General features: G+C 45.7%; 1 protein-coding gene across 4 annotated transcripts in view; it reads left to right on the plus strand.

Annotated features, from left to right (window-relative positions):
- Window positions 1-17,279, plus strand: part of LOC142583093 (tropomodulin-like) — a 154,722-nt gene that overhangs the window by 109,314 nt on the left and 28,129 nt on the right. The window contains exons 1-5 of one of the 4 annotated variants that reach the window (XM_075693392.1): window positions 604-694; window positions 3,188-3,309; window positions 5,032-5,155; window positions 12,451-12,610; window positions 15,795-15,926. In XM_075693392.1, coding sequence (XP_075549507.1) covers window positions 3,212-3,309; window positions 5,032-5,155; window positions 12,451-12,610; window positions 15,795-15,926 — 514 coding nt within the window. In that variant the 5' untranslated portion in view covers window positions 604-694; window positions 3,188-3,211. Of the gene's footprint in view, window positions 1-309; window positions 695-864; window positions 987-3,187; window positions 3,310-5,031; window positions 5,156-12,450; window positions 12,611-15,794; window positions 15,927-17,279 lie in introns of those variants that run through there. The other 3 variants (XM_075693390.1, XM_075693393.1, XM_075693391.1) reach the window with 3 other exon arrangements.

Below are 17,279 nucleotides of genomic sequence, written 5' to 3' on the forward strand. Positions count from 1 at the left end.
GAAGCGTGGAGTGTCAGGTGATGGTGTGCCCGCCCGCAACCCCAATAAATATTGAGAATCAAGCCCATCCTTCCCCGCCCCCCTTCCCAAATATACATGTAAACGTTCTTCATTCTTACGCCGTTCTTCTACGTATACATGAACAAAAGAAAAAAGTAATAACAACCGATATTTTATACATAGCATCTATGAAATGCTTTAACACCTCATTTATTTGACTGCGGTTCATTACCGATGATTTAGAGCAGTCCGCGAGTGACTGGCGTTTTCCGTCTCCCACGACGACGCTCCGCGCGGCCGATGCCAAAGACTAGGAGCTGCTCCGCATGCTTCGCGCGTTCGTTCGGATGTCTACACCGCTCAACGTCGCAGAAACTGCGCATCTTGGAAGCCAAGCATACGCGCGCGAGAGGCACGGCTTCAAACGCGCGCAAAATTGCGCAGTTGGAAGGTCGCGCGACTCGCTCGGAGTTGATTTTCCTCTTCCGCCGAGCGCGGACGACGCCATTTGTAAACAGAAGCACTGTTGCCCGGGCGACGCGTCCGTCGGCTCTCGCAGCCAACGAGAACAAACGAGGCCGTCGCGAGACGGGCGAGAGGAGCCAGCCAGCAGCAGGGTGGCGGCTGCCGAGTGCGAGAAAATCTACGCGTGCCTGTGTAACTTCACGACGACGAGCGATTTCTTCGAACACAGGTGCGTAGCGAAGACACCCCTATTTTGTTTTACTCTATTGTACGCGACCTGAGATTTCCGTCCGCGATCTCCGGAGACAGTTTTGCGTGGCTTAGCCGTCAATTTTGACCGGTTATTTTAGTCCGAGAAGTGCAGCGTTCGGGCGACGGCGCCCAAGTTTCTATTTCTGTGTTGGAGATTTCGTGAGTTGGTTTTCGTCCTACGGCAAGTGGCCCGTCGCAGTAACTCGCTGCGAAACCAAGGAAACCGTTTCGTCTTACGGACCTCACCGGTATTGTCATCTCAAGCAGCTGTGAGTGCTGACCAATTTTCTCTATCGTCCCGTTGGTACGGGCTCAATGGGAGCCGAGTTAACGGTGTACGGGCAGGCGGCATTCGTCCCCAACGTCCCGAGGCGGCGACTACAACTCCGCCGCTCGCCGTGGTTGTCACATTGTCCTCGCGTTTTTCATTCGCGTACTGGCCGTCTTCCGAGAAGCCTGGGTTTGTCGCACCTTTGACGCCACTGCGAGTGGAGTGCACATTTTGAGGGTCTCCTTTTAGGGCTCATTCACACCGGCGACTGACAGTGGTCGCGCGACCAAGTTGGTCGCAAAGCGACCAGTCGCAAATGGTCGCAAACGGTCGCCTTTCTTGAAAAGCGACCATTTTGGGCCAGTCGCTTTCTGCGCGATTTTTCAGTCGCGCGACCGTGGTCGCAAAACTGATAAACCAATCAGCGGCGCACCGGAAGTGATCTTTCGTGTGTCTACATCCGGCCTCCTCCGGCGTCGCGTTCAAATTCCGCGTAGATTCAGAGAGTTCTCGCTGAGAACGATAATCTCCGGGATTGCGACTTGCGGGTCGCGCTCAGCCGGGCTTGCCGGTGTGAACATCAGTCGCCTTCGGTCGCTTTTTGATTGCGAGTCGCAAATGGTCGCGCGACCTCCTCAAGTCGCCGGTGTGAATGTGCCCTTAGGATGATGCGGCGCGGCATGCGGCGAGCGAGGGAGCACCCGTCTCTTCCTCGGCTATATTTATCCTCGGTCCGACGTTGTTTGTAGACTGTGCTCTTAACATCTATATGCTTTGTTCCTAAGCGCAGTTGCGATTTCACGGCGCGTGTATTCGTTACGTCAAAACCGCATGAGATACGACCGTACGGGCGCCACGCGCCGTACGAGCCCCGCCGCTGGTATCTTGAAAACAAATACTGTTGCTAAGAAGAGCTGATTTCCTTAGAGCAGCGTTGTAAGTTTGTAGTTGCTGAGGGCACGGAATACATCTTTCCGCAACAAGTTAGTGTACAAAAAAAAAATTGCTAGTAAGTTCACGGTGACCGACTTTTACGAGCTGCAGAAGTGATAGCGGAACACCGTCGTAAGGCGTGGTCGGATACGGAAGCAAGGCGTGCCGATATTTCTGTTGCCTACTGTTGCCGCTGGGTCCGCCTTTTCCCGAGTCATTGGTTATAAAAAGCGGGCGAGCAATGACTGCGCCTGATTCTGTTCAATTTAGTACCGTGGGACTGCCTGTTGAGCATTAGCATACTTGTTGATCGGCGGCCCGATAAGTTCCCGAGCGTTAGGCGCTACCCTTGGATGATTAAAAGTGCTTTTGTCTTCTAAGCAGGTCTTAGCGGTGGGTCAGTGTAAGAGGTGTGTTGGAAGCACTATCGTATGCATAAGGCATTGCAGCCACGGCGACCTTGATAGGGCAGTTCCGTTTGTCTTGCGACTGGATTCAAATATTGACGTGAACTGCTTGTGAGCTTACTGGGAAGAAATAAATGCTCGCGAAATCTGCCTTGTGAAGCATTAGTAATCTGCTGTGTCACAGTTTCGGGCAAAACTAGCGGTAATTTGTCACACTGCAGATGCACTAATCTGCCTGTTATGGTTTCTGATACATAATAGCCAAAGATATAGTATTCATTTTTGTAAGCCCGGAAAGTATGCAGATATTCGTTGTTTCATGCTAAGTATGTTGTGTACAAGTAGCCTTCCCTAAAACATATTTTTGGAGGTTGTTGTTTGAAAAGAATTAGCATATGTAATGACTTCAATTCTGGTTTTGGAGGCCTGTCAGTGTCATGTGCCAACAGCTTTGTTTTCCCTAAAATATGCACAGTGATCCCATGCTCCTCGTTCTCATTGCAATGACAGGGCAGTTGTTGAATGAGTTCAGAAAGCTACGATGAGGTTTCTTTAATCAGCTAAAACTGCTGCTGATGAGCTTACTTTATGCGGGAAATATTCAACAGGCAATGGCATCTATATCATTTTGCAAAACTTACAATTTTTAGCTGCATTCAGTATACAGTAGTTGATGACGAGTTGTTTGGAGTGTTAGGCTACCTTTACTTTGCATACTGCAACAACTTTGAAGCTTACTTACGTCATGGTTGGTGTGCATGTTTACACTGCCTAGATTGTCCCAAGAGTCTTTGTTATTTAATTTAAAAGCTGATGGGTGGCACTGTGTACTTGCTTTGACTGTCGGTGGCGGCAACAGCGAGAAGGCAGGAAACGGGCAGTCATGAGTATCATCAGTGTCAAGACGACGACCCACAGGGTCACTACGCGTGTCAAGACACACCATCGTGTGTCCACCACAAGCCTCGATGAGAAGCCGGCGTGAGTGCCAAGTCTCAGCTTGGTCGCATGGGAGTGTAGTGATTGGCCTCGAGCAAGTTTTTGCCAGTTTTGCCTGGATTTTGCCCCAAGTGCATCCTGTACAGCTCCCATTTGTCTGTCGTTCACTACTGCATTGCATGGAGTGGTATGTCTGGAAGGATCAATGTCATGTCTCCCGTCTTCAGTGCAGCTCTTTACTCAGGTGTGCACAGTCAAGTCGCATTCCACCGGTGGGAATAATACCGTGGTCTACTGGCTGCAACATACCATAAACCAGTTCTAGTTACTCTTCTCAGTGTACACTTATGTTAACTACATTCACATAGGTTATTACATTATTGCTAACTCCCATTTGCAGTAGTTGGCACCCGCGTGTGTCCATTCATTTTGTCCATACATTTGTACCTCTTACTAAAGCTGTGGCAACCTCTGCCTTGAACATTATAGGTTAACTAGATTGAGGCAAATTTTGAAGTTACTCCCTCTTGGTGAAAAATGTGTGGGCTGTACAGAACTTTGAACATTAAAAATTGGTGAACTAGAGGCGTAATTTTGCTTTGCACTGTCTGTGCTTCTCTTAATGTTTCAATACTGCAATAATCGAACTTTGTAAGCTCTGTTGGGGTGGCCTTAAGGTTACTGAGCATTGGTGATAATGCCTTTGCACAACCTTCGTGTATGTATGTGCGACGACATGTCACTTCGTATGAAAGAATGCTCAAGGGGCGTGGCATGTCTTGTGTGGACATTGTTTTCTCAAATCCACCACCGAACTGTCCACTAAAGGGTGAGAGCACCAGCATCGAATAGCATGCATTCATTGGGTGTTTACTGTGGTGAGTTTTAATAATGTACTAACATGTTGGTGTTTGACCTTTTGTTTCAGTAATTTTAATCCATGACCAACTAATACTGCATCTTGAGTGATCTTGACTAACTCTGTGCTGCACGGAGTTCTTTACTGTTTTAGTTTCTGCTTATATTACTATGCTTTCTGCACCAGTGTTTGGAAAAGTTAGGGATATAATACTTTTGTTAGCTATTCACTTTAAGCTGTGAAAGTAGACATGCTGTGTTTCTATAGCTCATCTTTCAGAATGCATAAATTGAACTTGAAATGGAAAGCTGTTGAATTTTGACATATTTCTTTCAATGCATAACACTTCGTCATGCACTTTGTATAATTTGTATAATGCTCTACTCTTCGTTTCCATGTGTTTGGTTACCTTTGATAGCAATCATATTTACTGCTGCTCAAAAGCTAGCAAGATTATCTAGTATAATTATGATGGAGTATCTGGACAGTTGCTTCAGCCAACTTATTTTGACTATTTATTATGTATGTCAACCTTTACTCTAGGGAAAACAGAAGGAACTCGGGAGATGAAAATTGAAGACCATGAGCAAAACAAGAACAAGGTGAAGGTGGGAGCCAACGTTTAGGCAAGTCAACTTGAAAAAGACAAGTCCACTTATCGAAACGTTGGCTCCCGCTTTCACCTTGTTCTCATTTTGCTAACTTTTACTGTAGACATGTAGATTTTAGATTGTCTGGATTAAGTAAACATTGAAGTGTTGCACTTAAAACCAATAATGATACTGACTCGTGCTGTTTCATGCGGCCTAAAAGATAGGCTGACAAACAACACAATTTATTTATTCTTATTTATGCTAGAAACCCAGTAATCATTTGCTGGTTTCCTGTCCATGTAAACTTGTCAGGCTCCATATGGCTGAGAACATCATGAAGGACGTGAAAAAGTATGCCGACATGGACATCGATGAACTTCTATCCAAGCTGTCTCCGGAAGAACTGGAGCAACTTGGCAACATGGTGGACCCAGATGTGAGTGCTTCCTTTATAGATGAGACCCTTGGGACTGCACTCATTTCAGTGGGGGGAGGGGGTTGTAATTGTGAACGCCAGGCTGTCCTCTTCGTTAGTGCCAATTAACAGACTGTTCAGTGAAAAAGTGTTATTGAACCCTTGGCCTGGCATCAACAAAGTGAGCCATCAAGGCTTGTTTAGTAATCTTTATCAGTACAGGATTAGGTTTGAAACTGTTGACAGGTCATTTGGGCACGAACTTGTAAACAGTCAAACTTAGCAAGGCCCCTGCCTGGCTACATTCCTGAGGCTAGAGGACTCAGGCGCACCTCCCTTCTTTTCCTCAAATAATTTCTCCTCCTTCTCTCAGTGGGAGTAATCTGTGGCTTTCTATAAATCAAAATTGAAGAAGGCAGAGGAGCCGAGCATGTAACATGTGAACTGCCTGCAGTTTTCTAGTGTTCCGTGGTATTGCTCAGCAAATGATTTATTCCCTTGCTTTGATCAGTGAACTGTAATTCAGTAGGATATCAACAAGGAGAAGTGCATTGCAATATTGTGATTCCACAGCTAACAATTTCTTTGTGTAGGGACAAGACTGTTTATCATCAGGAATACAGATGGGACAAAAAAAAAAAAAAACTCGATCAGAAAGCTTAAAGATGCACTGTTGGAATTCCTGGTTTGCTTGTGCCATTTGATAAAAATTGCACAGTCCAGGTGCAGGAGGTGTTGCTAATGTAAGGACACACTTTTACTCAGTGGTGTCAGTGCCGATATACTGTTGGTCTCAAAGGTCTGCAAGGTGCAGGCTTTGCAAGAAAATTTCTGTGCACTCCGTGCCTGCAGACATTGCGATTGTCACATATACTACTATAGTCAGTGACTAGTCAAGAATGCAAGAGAGGCTCTTCACAAAAATGCGTGGTGTGCATGCCTCCTGTCTCTGCACGCTTCAAATATAGCATCCTTACATGTGCCACCCACACTAAGAGGAGGCGTCCAGTTGTCCAAGCAACAATGAGCGCACCATGCACAATTGATCCCTTCTCAGACATGTGTATCACTCGCGCTCTTGCAAACCCCACGAGGTTGGAGAAGTTTTCCATCATCGAGGCGTCTGAGTAAAGTGAAAGCGGGCGCATGATCCAGAGGGTAAGGGAGGAGAGGAAGACCAGGGCTGGTATAGCGTGAGGCCTTCTTCCATTTGATTCTGTTCTTATCATCTGCTGCTCATGACTGGCTGATCATCACTCAGACCACCGATGAAGCACAAAAAAGAAAATAATCGTAGCATTACCCCAGCCCAGGACAAAGCAAATCACTGGTGCATGTATGCACATTTTCTTTGAAGGGCACAAGTCGCTAAATTCTTAACTTTGCACTGAATACAGTGCAATCTGCAAATATGAAGTCCGCGTAATGTGCCCTTGCTGCAGAAATAGTCTGCTTTTAAAGCGAAAGCTTTACTGGCCGCGAACTTGCGATTTCGCCATGGCGGTGCTCCGAAGAGGCACATGATGTCACAACGCGCGCCTCGCCGCAGATATTTTTCTCTCTCTCTAGCCCTAGTCACTACTGTGCGTGCACCACTAGTAGCACCGAGCCACAGGTGTTGCACCGCTGCACAGCGCCGCGCCTTTTCGCCGCCGCCATCTGGTATGATGTCACACCATGTTCCTCGTTGTTGCGCTCGCCTCTGCTCGCTTTGCCAGCTGTGTCGCATGCCTGATAACATGTCGGAGGATTTAAAAGGAGAGCTCGCGTGCACCGCAGCCACAGTTGAGGCGGCAGTATGGACGGCGACAATTCTGATAAGCAGGAGGAGGCCTGGAATCGACATCGGAATTAGATGAAGAGGAAACGAATCGCCCAGGAAACAGACGAACAGCGCGTCGAACGACTGGCTAAATGCCGCAACATAGCTAGACAACCAGACTAACCTGGACTTGCAATCAAGATTAACCAAGGCTAACCATGCTATACCTTAGCTTTCGCTACATATATCCTGGCATAGCCGAGCTAAGCCACTGCCAATTTTTTTCATAGCTGCTCTGCCTCAGATACTCTTTCCGCAGGGCTGCACTGTTACCCTCGCGCTGCCTTCGTTTGCAAGAATGCATTCTAGATCAACACAGCAGCATTAATTATTCTGACTTTCTTGCAATGAGCTAGCAAAAAATGACCAGTGATGCCCAGAAAATTCTAACAATCTCTTGCAAGCCGTCCTCCTCTTTTGCAACAAGGTATTGGGAGCTCCTTTGTAGACGAGAAAGAGGGGTGTGCCTCAACGTGTGGCCTGCAAATTTTCAAAATAAATATATTGGCCTGTTTGATTCTTTGTACATCCAGCACTAGATTAGCTGAGATTGAATGTTCCTCACTCAAGCATGACAATGTGTCATGTCTCAGTAAAAAATTACAACTTGCTTCAGTGAGACAGTTGGTAAAACACCGCCTTTTCTGTGGAATTGTGCTCAGAAGGAAAGCTTTATTGATTGTACAGAGACAGTGTATGACATTGTAATACTTAAAAGGACCCATAGGCCTTACCATTGAGCTCTACTGATGTATATCACTGAAACTAGCTTGCATTTGTATATTTGTATATTAGGCTAACTTTTTTGTGTGTGTGTGATAAACACACACACAAAAAACGTACCCTTTAGCAGAGCCTCTGTACATGCGTTGTACTGAACCGAGGCAGGTTACCCTTTATCAGCGCCTCCTGACACGTGCCGCAGACTTGAAAGTCCCCAACGTCCTTGCCGGGAAAGCACCGAGTCAGCACATCCACCACCTTCTGCCATCGCTCTTCCGACTGTATGCCGTTGATTTCCGCGAGGTCATTATTAAACCATAGGCGATCACATACTCGGCAGCTTGATCTGAAGTTGCGAATGAGAAAGTCTCTTTGGAACCTTGCGTAGGCACTGTCGAATCCCGGCACTGTGCCCTCGTGGTATCAACGCCTCATTGTGACATTCTCGGCGTCGCGATATGCGTCATCGGCTCTTGCTCGTCACTTGCGTACCACATCGCGGACACGCTTATCTTCTCATGCCACAGGGTTGGAATGACGTCGATGGTATCTCTCCCGCCGCTGCTGTCACTGTCACTCCTCGTAGAGACGCTGCTCTTCAGGCATACGGATCACGCGTGGCCTTCCCCTAGCAATGGTGGAGCAAAATAGTACCAAGAATTCTCCTTGGCCACCTTATCAGGCGTACATAACGTCACGCACTGTGTCATACATTCACAGAAACACTGCTGTCACAGAGTGCCATTTTAGGCACAGGTGGCTGTTAAACTAGGCTCCAATGCAAGCAGCAATATGCGTTTGCTTTTGTTGTTGGCTCTTTCACTTTTTAGGGGAGAGCTTTTCCACGCAGATGCCATAAAATCTCGGATCCTAACCATAGACACCTTGCAGTAGAACATGTAGGGGTTTTTATTGATAAAGTAATTGTGCGACTAATAGCGCTTACCACCAGACCCTCATGCTAGTTAAGAGGCAAGCCAGTCTGATACGACCAAGAGTTCCTGCGCCAAACACAGAAAATTGGTGGAAATTGAGCCACACTGCACCAGAACGGCTTCGGCATGTGTACTCCGGCAATGGCCGCGAACAGCAAGTGGGTTCATTCTCCGAAAAAGAGTGCAGCCATTCACATGCCACTCGCCGTGTGACGGCGCCTCCTGCACAGAATTTTCACACTTGTAACACTGGACTTTTCAGTGCTTCTAGCAAGTGGCTGGTGTGCATGTGGCCAATTAGGCGGCTGTATTTAGAGTGTACTGGAATATGGGTGAGTAGGATGAGCAGCGCGGCGCTTCTTACAGGTGAGGCACAAAACAGTAAAAAGTAGGTGGATGGCGCTGCAAGCGAATTAGATATTAGGGAAGCACCTGCTGCAGTGCATTCAGCAGGTGGGCATCTCTGTCCCCAGGGCTGGTATAACGTAAAACTATTCCAATCTGTTTTTATGCTCATGTGGGCGAGGCCTGAGTCATTTTGACCTAACAGCGGATTTGGCATGAAAAGTCTGTTTAGCCCGAAAGGCGAAGCATCAATTGCAGTAGCACATTAGTAGACAGCGATACAAAGTAAAGATAGTAGATTTATTGGCCGTATAAGCCTGTAAAGATTCGCTTACTAACTAAATTAACAAGCGTGGGATCATGTGGACACAAGCAGATATGAACACATCTCACTCGATGACCGCGAAAACTCTCTGTCAAAACAGTGGAGTGAAGAAACGCTGCAGCAGTAGCAAGCGAATTGATTTTTGTGCTGCCTTTCGCTTCAACATGATCTAAGCAGAAAAACACAGCATACACGAAGCTATCAGCACTCGCACTCTGTCCCCATTGCAGATCGCTTTAATATATGGCTCACACGGCCGCGCCATACCCAGCAGCCGCCGTAGTAGACTGCTCCCTTCCCCCATTGCCTTCCGCACGACTGAAGACTGTGTGAATCCTCCCCGCTTTGCTTTCTTGCCCGTGCGAGCCTCCATTGCCAGCTCACCCTCTTACGCTTTGACTTGCACATACTGCATAGCATATGGTGCACGGCAACGATGTTATCGCCCCTGGACTTTATATGGAGCATCATGGCGATGCCAACAGCAGAAATGCACCTGGAATGTCCGTATAGTTGCTATCGCAATAAAAGCAATGCTTGGCCAGCATCACGACGCGTTAAACAGTCGTTTGCCAGCACTTTATTAAAGTTATCCCTATCCTATGCTCCTGCAATAGCTTTCTTTACGTTATACCAGCCCAGATTTGATCGTGGCTCTCTGGGTCTGCGGTGACATATCGTGATCCAAAAATCATTTTACTACACCGATTGAACGGCATAGTTTGGGAGCATTTTCTGCTATCATCATGAATGTCGATGTGGGAATATGTAGTTATATTATAGTGCCACCGATGTTCACGGCTTGATAGGAAAGCATGCACCGGGCCACCTCTCGACACACACATCCATATTCTAGTAGGCTATTGCTGCAAATCGCGCTTCTACTGAGCGCTTCGTGTTGGTTTATTCTGTTTCATCGTTGTTTTGAAGTCCACGGCGATGTTCCATATTTCACCAAAATTCAGGTTGACCTGCTCCGAATTGCTTCAAAACGAAATTTTATCTACTCCAAAGTGCTCCAAAATGAAATTTAGTCTGCTCCAAGCTGCTCCAAAATGCAGTTTTACTTGTCCCAAAAATTGCTCCAAAATGACTTTGAGAAGCGCCACTGTATCTTGCATAGGAAATAAACTGAACTCACTTGAGACAAACTCTGCACTTAATTCTGATAAGCTGGACAGTCAAACCTTCTTTTTATCATGTTTTCCATAAATTCTTGCTTTTCTGTCTAAGGTCCTTTCATATTTTTTTTATGAAATGGAGCACACTTTTTAAACACTCTTCATTCATGTGAAATTGAGTTCTGTCTGTTAAAGTTATTGAAACTTGCTGAATTTTAGTCTATGTCCAATGCAGGACCTGCCTTGGCAACTTCAAAGCAGTAATGCTAGCATTCTTTTGTTTTTGCACCTTTCCTGGCTTAAAGGGACACTAAAGGTTACTATTAAGTCAACGTGGACTGTTGAAATACCATCCCAGAATCCTCGAAATGGTTGTTTCGTGCCAAGGAGAGACTTATTTTAAGAGAAAATGCGTTCTGAAGCGTCCGCGTACCTCTAGCGCAGTTCAAATCGCCCACCCTCCGATCGAGGAGTACTGACATCATGGTCTCATAGTGACGTTGCGCCATCGGCGAGTAGAACGGCGTTCGCAGACGGCGCTACGGCTTTTCTGCACAAAACGCAAGCGCGCGGTCAGAAACAGAGCCAAGACAGAGCCGACAGCAGAGCGAAAGCGGGAGTAAGGTGGCTAGCGGAAGGAGAAATGCGCGACCATAAGCTGGTACTTCATTCTATGACGCAAACTTTGACGCTCGTCGCAATGGACCCTGACGACAGATTGGCTCGCGATGGTGGGCTCAACTTCAGCGATTTGAGCACTGACAAGCGCGACCTGCTGCTGAGGGCTCGTGCTGCCGGTGTCGTTGCGTACTACGACGGCGGCCTCGACACCGGCTCTCCGGAGCAGGAAAGCAACGAGGGCTTCCCACGACATCACATGGACGTGGCATTTTCGCTGCTTGTTCCAAATGAAAGTTTCGCGAGCCAGCAGAACCCTCGCAGCATGACGCGATAACGAAACTACTGAAACTCCAAAGTGTGCGCGGCGCAGAGTCGAGCGAAAACGAAACCTTTCGACCACCCATATTACTTAAGGGTAACGTCAAAATGTTATTTTTTCTTAGAATCGAATAGACGTAGACAAGTAGCATTTTTTTCCGTCTTATAATCGAATGAAATGATATTTTTAAGACGAGTAGTTGAGTATTAGTAACACAAATTATGAGGAGTGCTTTCGTCATCGGGCTAGTACCAGTGTGTCGCTGGGGGGTCTCAAATCGTGTCATACATTTACCTCAATTTCTCGGTTACTAAAGCTCTGTTCGCGATTATATTGACGCCTTAGACGTTCTAGAACATTGCTCTACAACTTTAATTTGAGTTTCTGGTGATCTTTAGTGTCCCTTTAATGCACCTCCTCTCACAAAAAGAGTGGCCTTGGTATTCTAGAAAAATATAAACCTGAACTTATCTTTTGCTTCCATGTCCCCTCATATAGCATTCTTGCTAAAAGTGCTGTGAAAAAGCAATACCTAAATACTCTCATGCAAGTAAGACCGTTTGTGGCATTTCGGCTGGCCACTGAGTAAAACAACCTTGCTTGCACAAAAAACAATAATAAGGGGTACAGTTATTGTACATTTCTTCATAACTTCATTTCAGTGCTGAAACCTGGCACTCAAACTTCAAGTAGCGCTTGTAGGGATTTGTGCACAACAAAGACACTCTTATTAGCCTTTCTCTGAGGCACTGACCATGACCAGACACTTTAGTTATATTTCACTGTTTGTGCTTGTGTTCGTTGCTTTGTTGTGTGGATGCACCATTTCATGTTACCCCATCGTCTGGGGTAGTGTGTTGGATGTACGGCCATGCAGATATCTCCAGCATCCATTAAAGAGTGTTTCTCACTCTCGGCAAAAGAAACAAGATTAAGTGGAAGGCTTGTGGGTACTACAGCAGTCCTTCGCACCGGATTGAACAGTATATTTTGGGCTTTGTGACTTGTTTCCTTGTCTGTGCTGAAAGCTGAAAAATGTTTTTTTTTCCCCACTCTGCCATGCGTCCTGAGACTTGGGTTTTCTTTTCCCCCCCGCCTACTGCAGGACTCTCTAATACCACCATCGGAACGATGTCGGACACAAACCAAGAAGAAGCCGACGGGTCCCCTGAACCGGCGCCACCTGCTGCAGTTCCTCGAAAAGTTTGCACGGGAGCAGGAAGACTGGCCCGAAGCTAAGCCATTCCAGGCGGGATCAAAGCGAGGTGGGGCACTTGAACACTTCAGTCGTCGTGTTTAAGACACTTGAAATGGGAGTTCTCAAAACTCTCCTCTGAAAAAGTGACATTCCCTGCCAGGCTGCAAATGTAATTTTCTAGGCACAGAAATTCCTCATTTCTGACAACTTTTTTCCACAAAAGTCTAAAAATATCCCTGCATAGTTTCTTCTGCTGGTATATATGTTGCTGTGTAAAGGCTGACTTCAAATGTAGGTCAGCCTTCTCCCAACTCGCACATCGCAAATAGAAGAACAAAAGAGTATCTGAAGTACAAGTCATGACAATAAATTTATTATCTGTAAATGAAGTCACAGCCCTTATCTTGGCTTTTAAATTGAATAAAATTTGGCACCAGAGTTAGCGTTCAGTTCATGCCACTGTTGACGTTTAAGTTGTGATAAGCCAAGAAGCGACTTACACATGCAGTTGTACTATGGATGCCACCAGTGTATAAACTTTGTGCATTGGTCAACTCAGCGTACTGAGAGTGGGTTGATGTGGGCACTTATTTCCAAACAACATTGCATAAATAAATAAATAAATAATGTGTCAACTTGCTATGTATTACAATACAGGGTAGTTTATATTTTGTGTGGTTGCTTGTTAGTACGGATGACTTCCGTTAATTCAACCTTGGCGGGACCAACGAAACTGATGGAATTATCTGGAGGGCCGTATAAGAATTTTGGACCTGTCATTTGGACCTGTCATGCTATGGGAAGCAGCTTGTAACCAGTCTCTTTTTCTTGACTTTTTCTTTCCTGGAAAAATGAGGTGACTTGACTTGAAACCTGTCTCATCATTATGCCATGTTGGGAAAATCCAGGCTAACTAGTACAGTCAACCACAAAAGTTTATGGGCCACTGCATCTCGCGGGGGGGGGGGGGGGGGGGGTCGGGATATTCAATTTCTGAGCAGCCTGTAACAACAGTCAGTAAAACTGAACGTCACAGTGTTGTTCATATATATTGGTAGAGGCTGTAAATGTGAATACTAGGCTGCGCAGATATTCAGCCTTTTCTCAGATCTCGTGTTCCGTAAAATTTTGTGGTTGGCTGTACATCTTGGTGCTCTTATGATAGCAGTACAATTCCTTTGAAAAGTCGAACTGTGCCTCTGTGCATCCCTTCTTACAGCTAACGATTCATGACATGATGCAATGGCTCTGTCCGCTTCTGGAATTGTTACGGCTGCTGCATGGCATTTAGACAAAATCTATGCAGCACTTTTGTTAATTTTTTATGAGCAATGTCGTAATACCTAGCCTTATTGACCATTTTTGGGGCAATGCATGTTTGATCATGTGGTGACACGTCCATTGTTTGCCTCAACTGCCTCCATTGCCTCCACGTTTACAGTTGGTGTGTATGATGGCTGTGCGGCTTGCAAACCTGTTTCGGGAGATATTGTGGACGATGACTGGGTGGATGACATGAAGCTTTGGCCACAGCTTCAGAGAACATGCAAAAGCGCTTTGGAAGCTGATTAAGCTATGTCCAAACGGTGCGAGCAGCGTATATGGTGCTTGTTCTAAAAGCGAGGCTAAATATGTATTCCAACCTGCCCAAACTTTCTGCTCATGAATTGGATAAGGAAAAATCTGGTTTGCTCTTCGTTCTTTGTTTGGAAGATATTTTGAAGCAGCGGTTTGTCACATTTCTGACTCTGTAAGTTTCCTTGGTGTGGTCCACTATCTGATTATTTCTGCCTAATCGCGCGCAGGTGTGCAGACTCCGATAGATTTGTTCTTGCTGCACGCAAGATTTGAAGTAGCCATTTTGTAGATTGTAATACCTTGTAGCAAAGGTGTATTATCGCTGGTAACTCGTTTACTTTTGTAGACCATCATAAAGCATTCAACTTTGTGCGCTGTTGGTGTTGTCTGTCATTTACTGTGCGTGTATGGTGCGCATATATTCAAGTGTGTGCCCATTCACTTATTGACACGTTGGCGGTAGAGTAGGCACAAGATTCCATGCCAGTTGGGGTAGATGTGTGTGGATACTGTGCAGAAGGGTTGAAAGCCAGGCAGGCCAGTTGGTACATAGTTGAAGGAAAAAACCAGTCACAAAAGAAAAGTTCCAACCACAACGACTGGTTTACTTATTTAGGTTGATCATGATAGATGTGATAATTTGCCTTTTCATTCTCTGTGATTAGTGATGCTGTTGTTGCGCATGCTCTGCTGGCCTTGCCAGGACTACGCCGTTTCTAATAAAACTCGGTTGATTAAAAAAAAACAGTCGTGGTGTGAACCTCTCATACGGTATTTTGTCTTTTGTGACTGGTTTTTTCCTTCAACAAGATACTGTGCCCGAAACGTATTATGACAGAAAGTGGCGCTACTCCATTTGTCACCGTTCAATGAGCGGTACTCACTCTTGCCGACGTTCTGGGGCTGAAGCACTTTCTTTGAAGGTGTAGCAATACATTGCTGGCAGATGAGGAAATTTCTGTATCCTCGAAGAAAGCCGTACATCTCGAAGTGCCGGTAACATGTACGGACAGTTGCAGCAATGGTTCGCGAACTTGGCTACACAGATTCATTCCATTCCTTAATATGCCAGTCACTATTTTTGCAGCCAACTACTGCACACGTCTTCAATCCACATGATTCAATCTGGCATGATGGGAGCACATTGCATTAGCGAAAACTCAGCTGCATTTCTGACAGTTGATCGCACAGAAGCAAGGTGGAAGCAGTAATGGTTCCGTAGGCGTGCACTGTCGCTGAGGCGACGTGCGGCGTTCCACCTAAAGCACCATCTCGTTTCTCTTGAACAAACTGCTCTGCGAAAAGGGTCAATACTATACGTCAGCAAATTATGCTCTACGTCATGGCTTAATGATAATAGTCGATGATGCAGCAAGCAAGAGTTTTGAGACTAAGTTCAGCGTGAAATTAAAATATGCATTTCCTAACCATTACACTTGCTAAATGTGATAATTTTATGTGACAAAATCATGTAGTAGGATCCCTACACCTTTAAGAATATGTGTCGGTGTTTCTTTAATATTTCTTGCTTGTGTCCCCTTAATATCATGATCATGAACATTGTTTATTTAGAGATATTGATATTGAGGGTCCTCTAATTAATCCTTATAAACGTGTGACAGCATTTTAAAGTTGCTTCGCTCCTTTCTTTCTCTGTTGGTCGGACCTTCTAGGAAAGGTCTTTGTTCCCCGTGTCCAGCCAAAGCCCAAACAAGATGACGATGTAGAAGTTGAGCTGGACATCGGTGAAGACTACGAGAAGGCGCTCAACACAGCAAATGAGTCGGAGCTGGTGGACCTGGCAGGTCAGTGTGTTTCCGCAGGTGTGCACATAACAGCGGAGCCACGGTTGCTGGCAATTTGTGAGGTGGTTTGGTGGAAATTCACCTCAATGTGTTTTGTCTCTTGTCGAATGCTCAGCTTGTTGCTGCTGCTACGTTCCTACATGCGGGTCATCAGTGATCGATCCCGAGATCATGCGTACGAGTTAAACTGATGGCCATTAAACCAGTGTTCGGGTCTGTGGGCCACCAGCTAGCAGCTACTGCGAGCACACATGCCAAGCTTGTCGGTGTGTTTAAGCTGACATGTAGGCAGAAAGCTTCAAACTGGGCGAATCTATTGCAGCAGACTGGTTTATGGCTGCTGGGTGACGTAAGCAGATCATCGCCTGCGACTTTGCGCTCACATAGCCGAAATTTGTCGTGCTGCAGTTCCACAGGTAATTGCATTTTTCTAGATCCAAAAGTTGATAAGACTTTTATGGAGAGCTTTCCCAATTACGATGAGCCCACTGAAACTAAGTCGAAAAGTTAATTGATTTTTGTTAGTGACTAATTACCAGTGTATCGTCCGTGACCCCATGGTTGCCACCACTGACGGCATATCTCCGAAGGAATTGTCCTTTTACTTCAGAACTGCTATGCTTAAATATTATTTAAAGTCCTCGTAGAAACAACCAGTATAATGCCCCGACCGGAGGGGAACAAGGCTAAAAACTAGGAGTGTGCAAATACCGAATGGTAGATTTCAAATCAAATATCAAATCAATAAAAAAAGCAGAATATCATATTGAGTATCAGGAATAATGCAAAACTTTATGCTTACAAATTTTGTGCAAGAAACATGGTACTGCACGTGTTTACGAGGCTACTCACATTACATCAAGAAGAATCTTGCTAGCTATCAGTAACTTACGTACCTATGATTTGAGATGTATACAGTAGAACCTTGTTTATACATATCAGGGAAAAAAATGACACGAGGAAAAACGTATTAACCGAGAAAACTTGCAATCAGAAGTTACTGAAGATCTGAAGACTCAGCTACTTGACATCTGCATAATGCGAAATGAAGGTGAACCATTGCAGCATGAGACGCCGACGCAAGCCAAGCTGGTGGCGCTCGAGTGGCACTGAGACACAGGTTGCCCTTTTTAATGGCTTCAGCAAGCGTGCGTTTGCACTCCTAGAATTCAGCATGAGCCAGTGGCTTCTTTTTTTTGGTGCGCATAAGCGTTTTCATGGGAGACGGGCGGCTGACTATTGTGGGGAAAATTCCGCAGCGGTGCGGCTGCTGTTTTCGATCGTACACACTTCGCACCTTTCCTTGTCTACATGAGATCGAGCGGGTCGAAAACGTATTGTACAATCTGCCTC

The sequence above is a fragment of the Dermacentor variabilis genome, chromosome 5 (genome assembly GCF_050947875.1).
Source record: "Dermacentor variabilis isolate Ectoservices chromosome 5, ASM5094787v1, whole genome shotgun sequence".
NCBI lineage: Eukaryota > Metazoa > Arthropoda > Arachnida > Ixodida > Ixodidae > Dermacentor > Dermacentor variabilis.